General features: G+C 56.9%; 1 protein-coding gene across 1 annotated transcript; it reads left to right on the top strand.

Annotated features, from left to right (window-relative positions):
- The first annotated feature begins 2508 nt into the window (after positions 1-2508).
- MNX1 (motor neuron and pancreas homeobox 1) lies at positions 2509-5848 on the top strand. The gene is made up of 3 exons (XM_071560672.1): positions 2509-3299; positions 5259-5419; positions 5510-5848. The coding sequence occupies exons 1-3, from the start codon at positions 2681-2683 to the stop codon at positions 5846-5848; spliced, it is 1119 nt and encodes a 372-aa protein (XP_071416773.1). The 5' UTR covers positions 2509-2680.
- The last annotated feature ends 3951 nt before the right edge of the window (positions 5849-9799 follow it).

The following is a 9799-nucleotide window of genomic DNA, read 5'->3' as shown; positions in this document are numbered from 1 at the left end:
GCCGTGCACCGCCCCGGCTTTTCAAAAGCCGAGATAGGCATCTGTTTGTCCACGGCCGGAGAAGCGGGGGCTCTGCTGAAAGGGACCACCCGGAGGTGTCGGGGGAGCGCGCTCCTTGCGCTATCTCCGCCGAGATAACCGCGCATTGTTGGCTCCCGGGCAATATATTGGATCAACACAGGTGCGGGAGCCGCGGGGAGTTCAGCAGGCCCGGATGCCCTGCGGCACCTGTGGGGACAAACATACGGAACGGAGCAATGGAGGGAGGAACCAACAATAAAGGGGAAAAAAATTGAAAATACAAAATGAAAACAAGCAAAAAATGTATACTCGTTAAAAAAAAGAAAAAAGTTCTGAAAATCGAAATTCTGTTGTAAGCACTAAATATCCATCAACCGAACGATGCCTGCGTGCGGCACCGGGCTGGAGGCGCGGGGTGTTCGGCATGAACCCTCCCCGGGGGCAGTGATGGACCGGGACGGGGGCCATGCAGCCCCGGTCCTTCTCCCCCACCAGACGGCCTCGCATTCTGCCCCGTCGCCGCCTGGAGAATCGTTCACGGCACCGGCCACCTTCGATCTCCGGACCGCGAGCTATGCATCCTTCCGCCGACGGACACGCGTCCACCAGTGTCCCGACTCCAGCCCTGTCCTCATGGCTCTCCGCTGACATGGATGGTTTCCCCTGCACCTCCGTCTCTCCTCCCCAAAACTGCACCCAGAAGGGGCCGCGCCCCCGTCCCGCAAAGCGGGACAATCCGCAGCTGGGATGCGGCCGCGTAGCGGCCACGCGGTCCGGGCATGGGGAGCTGGCACAGGCTCTGCCCGAGGCGCACGGCCGGTGACAGCCGTGTCCCCGTGTCCAGCGGGCTGGACATCCCGCCTGCCCGCCATACACTGAAGGGGGTGACCCTCAGCCCTGCCGGCGCCGGGACGAGGGGAAAAGGAGTACGGTGCAAGTCCACTACTGTCCCCTCCTCCGGAGTCGGCCACAGGGACGAGCCCCTGCTGTGGACACTCTCTCACAGCCGTGGGGCTGCCCCACGCGTGGGTCACAAAGCGACTGTCAAAGGGGAACGTGAGGCCGGCTGTGGAGCCCCGACAGAAGGCTGCGATGCCCGGCGCGGCCGCCGCACTGCTGGGCCCTTTCCCTGGGGCCTCCCTGGCCCTTCGGAGGCCCGACAAAACTGAAGCGGCTCATGAAAACCATCCTGCGACTCTTCCTCCCGGGTGTATGGGGTGCACGGGGGCTTCGTGCGGCTGCGGGGCTCGGGGCCGGCCCCCGGGTCCTGTGCGGGCTGTGTCCGGTGCGTGTCGGGGTTCCCCGGGGCGGGGGGGAGAGCGTCTGTTTCTTGGGTCTGGGTGCATCTGCTCTCCAGGACCTGTTGTCTGTGTGCGTGTGGCTCTGCTGTGCCACGCGTGTGCATTTGCTGTATGTGGTCGTGCCAGGCCTACGTACGAGTTCGTCTGTGTGCCTGCTGGAATTGTGTCCACACGTCTGTCCCACTTGTGTCTGTGTGTCTGCTCTGAGAGCGCGTCCTAAGGCTCCAGTGAGGTCAAGTCGGAAAAAAAGTGAGGGAGAAAAGAGGATTACGAGGGCACAGAGCAAAGAGTGTGGGTCTGTACCTGTGTCAGTGCCTGTGCGTGTGTGTGCGCACACCCCGCAGGGGTGCTCAGTGCCTTCTGCCCACGGATCAGTGGCGAGAAGGAGACTAGGGCAAAGTTGTCGGGTATTTTGTTGGTTGTGTGGGACTTTGCTTCTCATTTTTTCCCCCTTCTCCTCTTCTTTTCCTCTTTATCTTTCCTCTTTTCATTGCTTTTACTTTTTCCACTCCAGAGGCATGGGTCAGGGGGCCAGAGCACCCTTGTTGTGGTGACCCCGGCAGCCCTTGGGGCACGGTCTCCTCCTCCCAGGTGCAGAGCGGCCCCTCCTGGGGGGGGCTCACGGCGGCGGAGTCTCAACAGGGCATTTCCCGCTGCAGAGCGGTTTCTCCGCTGGACTGGCAATGGCTTTCTGAAGAGAGAGTGTGTTTACCTTGGCAGCGCTTCGTGCCGCAGCCTGACCTTTCTCTCACACCGCCGGTGCGGGGGTCCCGCGGCCCCCCCGGGCGAAACGGGACTCTGGGTAAGGAGCGACCCCTCGCCCCGCTCTTCCCCTTTTCTGTCCGGGGCTGTTTGCTTTAGATAAGCAGGTGTAATAACGCTGTTGACAGACCCAGGATTTGGTGGCGGGGTGACTCCCTGACCCGCAGGTGTTTATTCTTTCCGACTCGTTAAAAAGCTGCCGGCGGCGCGTTTACGGCAAATATTTGCCGTGTGTGCGGGAATGGTAGAAAACTCACTGGACACTTGGTGGAGCCGCGGCCGTCAAGAGGGCTGTCCCCGCGGAGAGCAACCGGTTGGCGGGACCACCCTATCTCGGTGTTCCCATCCCGGAGCCCCCGGGCGGGCGCGGGGGGTGCGCGGGAGGGGGCGGGCACTGCGCAGTGACAGGTGGGCGGTGGAGCCAATGGCGGGCGAGCCCGCAGCGGTGCGGGGCCAATGGGAGCCGCCTGCGGGCCTTGAAGGGGCGCGCCGCGGAGCGCGGCCGCACTGCCGCCCGCCGCCGCCGGAGACGCGGCCGGCCCGGGGCAGCCCCACGGTCCCCCGCCCACAGCCGCCTCCCTCCCGCCGGCGCTCTCATGGAAAAATCCAAAAATTTCCGCATCGACGCGCTGCTGGCTGTCGACCCCCCCAAGGCGGCGGCGGCTGCGGCTTCGGGGCAGAGCGCGCCGCTCGCCCTGGTCACCTCGCTGGGCGGCAGCGGGAGCAGCAGCAGCGGGAGCGGTAGCCCCCCATCCTCGTCCTCCTCCTCTTCCTCGTCCTCTTCGTCCTCCTCCGAGCATCCCGCCGGCGGCCCCGCCGACTGCCTGCGCACCGACAGCCCCTCTCCGCCGCGGCTCCTGGCCGCGCACTGCGCCCTGGTCCCCAAACCTGGGTTCCTGCCCGGGGCGGGCGCGGGCGCCCACCCGCACCACCACGCCTCGGCGGCCGGCATGGCCCTGGGACTGCACCCCGCGGCGCCCGGCGGGCCGGGCATGCCGGCACAGGCGACTCTCTACGGGCACCCGGTGTACGGGTACTCGGCGCTGGCCGGGCAGCACCCGGCGCTCTCCTACCCCTACTCGCAGGTGCAGGGAGCGCACCCCTCCCACCCCGCTGCCGACCCCATCAAGCTCAGCGCCGGCACCTTCCAGCTGGACCAGTGGCTGCGGGCCTCCACCGCCGGCATGATCCTGCCCAAGATGCCCGACTTCAACTGTGAGTATCCGCCTCTCTCCGCAGGGCAGCCGCGTCCCTCCCCGTCCCCTGTCCCGCTGCAGGGCCTACCGGGAGCTGACTCCTTTCAAGGGGGAAGAACTGCCCCCGCTTAAATAAGCTGCAGAGTTAAATCGGGGCCGACATTTTTATTTTTCGAAAAATATTTGTTAGAAGAAAGAAACAGAGATCCTCAATGAGAAACGGGGATGTGCGGTCATCTCGCCATTCCCGGCCCTTGCGGAGCCCGGGCAGCTCGGCCTGTCACGGCAGGTTAAATGGGAAGGTGGCAAGTCGCTCCCTGCCTTTGCAAAACGTCCGTTCCCGGAGGGCAAAAGTCGCCGGGGAGGAGAGGTGTGAGTGGTGGGGACAGGGCAAGGGCAGGAGTCCCTGTAGTGTCCCTCAAAATCCCAGTTTCAGTGTAGCCCCCCCAAAAGCGGGGTGGTAAGTCGCATTATTCACCCACCGTTCCTAATTTTAATTTTCCTTTGTCGGAAACGAGCTTTTAGTAATGATGTCTGGCCTTCTGGGCAAAGGGTCGTAGGGAGGATCTGGGGTTCTGCGTTGTCTGGGAATAACGAACAGACAAGAAGTACAGGCAGAAAGAAGGGTTTAGGTTTGGGCCCAGGGAAGGCTGGGAGTGCTGAATGGAGCCAGGCAATCCCGGAGTTCCAGCAAAACGCGGTGCTGAGCTCTAGGCCTCGCGGCGATGGGGACCTTGCGTGCATCTGGTTTAAGCAAAGATCATTTTCAGAGGTGTGAGCTCTCGGTGGGAATGGCCGGTTTAACAATACCGGAGGTGTAGTTTTACGAAAATCATGCCAGAAAAAGAATTGCTATTTTCCCCCCCTCCTTCTCCTACTCTGCACACACATTCGCAGACAAAAAAGTCCATTGTTTTCAGTCGAATTGGGGTTGTTTAGACTGGAACATTCAGGAAGAAAAAAATAATTAAGAGATCTGTCAGAGCCCTGCCTCTCAAACAAGGGGTAGAGGGGAATAAATAACCGAAAGAAACGAGAATGGAGCCTCGGAAAATCGCACCGCAGTGAGAAAATCTCCCGGGCGCTGGGGCCGGGAGCGGACACTGTCCCTTTTTTCTGCCGCTCTAGAGAGCTGCCACCAACCGCGGCCGGCGAGGAGGAGCCGCCCCTTTCCAGGTTTTTGATTTTTCTAAACTAAATAAGCCAAAGTATCAAAATATTCCGAGAAATGGGTCGTAGCTCTGCCTTGGGAATGTCAGGGCCCAACGAAGGGACTCAATCCGTCGCTGAGTCTTTTTTCCCCTCCTCTCTTTTATAAATCCTTAATTTTCCTTATTATTTTTGAACACGCAAATTACGTTGGGGGGGATGTTGTTGTTTTTTGGGGTTTTTTCCCCCTCCTCTTTCAAAGGCAGTTTTCCAGACATCGCTGCTGATTTATGCCCCGAGGGGCGGCCGGTGCTCGGCACTCCCAGGGCGGTGCGGAGCGGGCCCCAGTCTCGGTCCGGGTCCCGGCCCGCCGGAGGGGTGACCGCCTGCAATCCCGCTAATTAAACGGATATGGGCGGGCTGGGAGTGCGGCAGGTTTAACTAAAACATTAAATGGAGCAAATTGCCGCTCCCCGGAGAGCCCGGTGCCCCTTCGCCGCCATCCCTGGCTTCGGTTTATTGTCTCGGATTTGTTAGGCTCTTGGGAAATCAAGAGACATATTTTGCTTTATTTAAAAGATTCCATTTAGGTTTTGGGGTTTTGTTGGTTTTTTGTTTGGTTTTTTTTTTTTTTGTCCCGGTGGGGGATCCCCTGACGCTGTGAAAGCCAGGAAACCTCGGAGCCGGAGGAAATCCCTGCCTAGGTCCGTGCTCCGGTGGATAACTGTCCGTCCTTGCTTCAGTCACACATGCATAGTCTTTCCTGCCTCTCCGCTTCCCACCCCTATCCTCCGCGCTCACCTCCGCGCTCCTTCCTATTCTTTCCCAGCCCAGGCGCAGTCCAACCTGCTGGGGAAGTGCCGCCGGCCTCGCACGGCCTTCACCAGCCAGCAGCTGCTGGAGCTGGAGCACCAGTTCAAGCTCAACAAGTATCTCTCTCGGCCCAAGCGTTTCGAGGTGGCCACGTCACTCATGCTGACCGAGACGCAGGTGAGCTCCCGCGGCGAGCGGCGGGTGGGGGATGCTGCCCTCGGAGGGTGGCGGATGAGGTGATGTGTGTGTGTGTCCCGTCTCTCCCAGGTGAAGATCTGGTTCCAGAACCGGCGCATGAAGTGGAAGCGCAGCAAGAAAGCGAAGGAGCAGGCGGCACAGGAGGCCGAGAAGCAGAAGGCAGGTGGAGGGGAGGACAAGGGGGATGAGGAACTGCTGCTGCCCGCCCCTGAGAAGAGTGGGGGGAGGAGAATGCGGGAACTGCCCGACAGCGAACCTGAGGACGAGGAAGAGGAGGAGGAGGAAGAGGAGGTGGCAGCTGCGGCGGCCGGGAGATGCTGCCCGTACCACTCCTCCGACTGCTCCGAGGGGGACGAGGAGGACACGCAGCCCCGGGGCCGGCACGGAGCCCCGTCGCAGTCTCAGTGAGCTCCCCCGCACATCCCTCTCTCTCCAGCCGTCCTGCTTGAGGGGAGTCCTGCCGCTCCTGGTTGGCACTGGTCCCGCTCCCTCCCTTGTTCCGATTTCTCCCTGCTCGGAGAAAGATGGAGAAGAGGATCCTGGGCATGCTGCGCGGGGAAGAAGATTTATGATGAAAATAGTGTTATTACTGACTGAAAAACAGACAAAACTTGAGCTCCCAAACCCCCTATCCCTTCCCCTTGGAAGCGCGTTCCTTTCGCTGAGTATTGGAAATTTTTTGTTCTTGCTATATATCGGGAAAACTGTTTATGTCATGAACGTTAAAACTGCTGGAAATCTCAATACTGTCTTTATTTTTGTATATGGTATTTATAAAAAAATTACCTCTACTTATGCATGCTAAATTATTCCCTAGGCCCTCCCACCCTTGCAAGGGGGTGGAAAATAAATGGCGTTTTCTACTAGAGGTGTATGAGCGCTGTGTGAGAGGGGCATGCTCAACGCTCCATAGCCAGGGGATTTCGGTGCTCTGGGAGGTGTTGAAGCCCTCTGGAAGGAGCAGGGAACCGCTTTCTAACTCGAATTTAATCTCGTGCCACAGCTGTTGTGTAGTGTCTGGCAGTGGCGTGGGGTCTTCTTGAGAGGAGCGCACTGGAGCTGCGTGTCCCAGGCGGGTACCGAGGGACTGGCGGCGTCCCCGTCGTGCAATGCTTTGGGGAACCCGACGTGCTGCGGAACCATCTCCCCCAGGACGGAGCAGCGCTGGTTTTCAGGGGCGACTTGACTCTCACACCAGCTAGGGGCTCCGGCGGATGGGAGGGGGGCGAGGGGTTCCCGTGCCTTCCCCCGGACCGAGGGTGGGACCCCCCCCCCCCCACTCTTCCCGGCGGCGGAGTGCGGGGTTTTCGATAACTGCGGGATTTATCTCGCCAATAAATTTGCGGATCAATTAATCCCTGTCACCGCAGCTCTTCCCCAAATCAATTATAGCGAATTTAAATATAATCACTGGCTCATCCCCGCCAGCTCGGGGCCACGTCTGGCAATTCATCCCCGCTAATGAATTACGGGGCGGCTCCGCTCCCGCACAGGGGAGAGGAGGGATCCGGCCTCCGCATCTCGGTGCCACCGCCTCGGAGGTCACCGCTCCCTGGCAGACCCCGGAGGCCGAGAATGAGGAGCTCCGAAACAAGGACCGTTTCCACTCCCGTGCATTTTAACAATAACAATAATGATAATAGGGGAAAAAAAACTTTTCTCCGAACACGTGTTAACCTTTTAAATGGGGACAGCGTGGCCTCTCTAGAAGGCTTCTATAAAAACCCGGTCCATGAAACACAGGCTGATGGATGCATGAGACTATGGGATGGGATTCACGAAGGAGAACTGTTGTCCCTCACAGAGAGCTTCAGGTGCGGCGGCTGAAGGTGCATTCGGGCATAACACGGTTAGTTACCAGCTCACCGGTCCCGCACACCAAGCGCCCTGCGGCGACACGCCGAAAATCACGATATAAATAAAAAATTTGGATGGATCCCATATTTCTAAATACTTGCTCGGGATAAACTCAACTTGGTCTTGATTGACACGTACGTCCTTACACGGAAACGATTACATAGGACGCTCTGATTTAAATTTGTAAACGATTTTCTTTCGGCCACACTCTGTGCAGACTTTAAGGCGATAGAAAAATAAAGGCATCAGTATCTCTGCGGTTTTCCACGCCACTTGCTGCGGCTGCATCTTCGAGGGTGAACGGCGGCACAGGAGCGCACAACACCCGCGCAGGGCCGCGGTGGCTCCTCCACCCTAATCCCGGTGACACGTCCAAGTTACTGTCGCCAGAATTTACCTCTTGCTTATACTTTAGTATGTCTAAACTGTATCAGTCTGGAGGACACGCTATTATATTATAAAAATTACCATTAAATGAAATAAAATGTATAGCGTAAATAATTATGATAATGATAACAGCAATACTATTGAAGTGCTACCTGGGATCACCCCTCCAAAAAAAAGGTCGTCCCTCAGTCATTGATTTCCAATTAAATACTCACTAATTAAACTGGCAGAAGTGTCCCACCGGGCCAGAAATATTCTGTATGCCCAGGAGGTGTGTGTCCAAACGTGTCTTACTCCCATGAAAACCAGTCTTGCGGGTACAGGCAGCTATTCACGGACTCGGTATCAAAGTCCTACCGGTGTATTGTGTCTGTCTCAATAAAATTAATCTCTTTAAAGCCCAGCGTCTCACAAGAATAGCTTCAGTGTTCCAGACTACAAGGGCAAATATGTTTTTCAGATTCTGTTTTTATGGACGGATTAAAGTTTATTTTCCATAATAGGGCACCTAATAAAACTCATAAAGCTCTGTCAGTCTTACAGCTGGTGGCCTCATTTAACACTTTCACTTCGTAAATCATTTTACAACTTACCAGGTGTTTCCAAAACTGAAAGGAGAGGAGGGGGGAAGAGAGCGAGAGGGGGAAAGAGAAATTAAAGTCACTTAAAATATAGATACGGTCCTTTGGCGGTGGGTGCGTTTGCATTGTCGCTTGGAAGGGCTTCAAAGAAGGTGTCGATCCCAACGGGAGAGAAAAGCCTTTTAATCAGTATTTCCCACGCTCTTTTGAAGTGCGGAGGCTCGTCCCCACGTGCAGGGTAATCAAAGGCTCAGGCTGATTAGCGGAGCCGGTAACGTGTGCGACACGCTCTGCATCCCTCGCCCCGCTCCGCTCCCCACCCGGCCCGGGGAAGCTCCGCGCCTGCCCCCGCAGCACCCCGGGCCGGAGGGGTCTCTGGCGGGGTGTGCCCCAGGTTTTGCCCGTCCGGTCAGCATCAAAAGGGCCCCGTTATCACTCGCATCCCAGCTCAACCAGGGACTGGAGACGAAGTGGATACTCTCTCTTGGATAAACATCGTCCGGAGTATTCCCCCATACCCAGCTCCGGGGTGTCCCTCCATCCAGCCTCGTCCACCTCCTCCCACCTCCGATGTTCCTCACCCTGCCCCAGGGGCCTCATAATTCCAACCTACCTCGCCTCACCTCAAGTTCCCTTGCAACAACTGTGGGGCCTCCCTGCACCCATGCCCAGGGTGCCCCCTCACCGGGACATGGGGTGCCCCATTGGTGCTGGTGGGGTTGTGTTGCCTCAAGCCACGGTGCAGGCAGGACCAGCAAGGCTTTAATCTAAACCCTTGTTTGTAGTTTCATTATTCTGTCGGTTCCCTCCCCCAGACACAGTAGGTAACAAGCCTCTTAAAACTTTCATTGCTGTACTTGAGAAGTGGTAAGTATGAACATGGACCTTTGGTAGACATTTTACTTTAAAAAGCAACACGGTTTGGGCATGGATGTCATTAACTGGCAATTTCATAAGCATTAAGTGCTAAAACAAAAGAACCAAAATAGGATCCATATGTTCGAGGTAAACCTGCTAAAAGTCTTTCAAATGGGAAACCATAAATATATAATCTCCCTCAAACCCTCCGTGAAACTGCTGAGAATGAAATACACGACTAGCAGAAAGACTGTTGATTATTTCTGAAGTCTAAACTGTTATGCTCATCCAAAACTAAAAGATTAATATTTTATTTCTCTATTTCTCAGCTATTTCTCTAGTTCTCAATACGACCCGTCTGACATTTCTTCCTCCTCCTCTTAGACCCCTTCCCTTTACGCCTGCAGGGCTGGACACAGAGAGGCCATGCGTGGGAGTGCTGTACTCTGCATCCCTGCTGTTCCCTGGGTGTGCTGGTGGCTGCGTCACTCCCATGGATTCTTCCTGCCTCCTATTTCTGTGACAGCTCTGATTCCTCTGCCAGGGAGCTACACTCAGGTTTGGTTCCACCAGGTATGCCTCAGGACAGTGAATCTTAGCATAGATTCCCTTCTTTCTTTTCCATCTTTCCCCTTGTGTGCTGTGTGTGCTGGGATAACCACACCAGGCTTCAGCT

This window comes from Pithys albifrons, chromosome 7 (genome assembly GCF_047495875.1).
Source record: "Pithys albifrons albifrons isolate INPA30051 chromosome 7, PitAlb_v1, whole genome shotgun sequence".
Classification (NCBI taxonomy): domain Eukaryota; kingdom Metazoa; phylum Chordata; class Aves; order Passeriformes; family Thamnophilidae; genus Pithys; species Pithys albifrons.
Note: the sequence above shows the minus strand (reverse complement) of the source record. Positions and strands in the feature narration are given on the sequence as shown.

What these genes read in the sequence shown, in the direction of transcription:
- MNX1 (XM_071560672.1), top strand. Translation starts at nt 2,681, where the DNA reads ATGGAAAAATCCAAAAATTTCCGCATCGACGCGCTGCTGGCTGTCGAC. An exon ending in CAAGATGCCCGACTTCAACT is followed by an intron (nt 3,300 to 5,258) that starts GTGAGTATCCGC and finishes ATTCTTTCCCAG; the next exon opens with CCCAGGCGCAGTCCAACCTG. An exon ending in TCATGCTGACCGAGACGCAG is followed by an intron (nt 5,420 to 5,509) that starts GTGAGCTCCCGC and finishes CGTCTCTCCCAG; the next exon opens with GTGAAGATCTGGTTCCAGAA.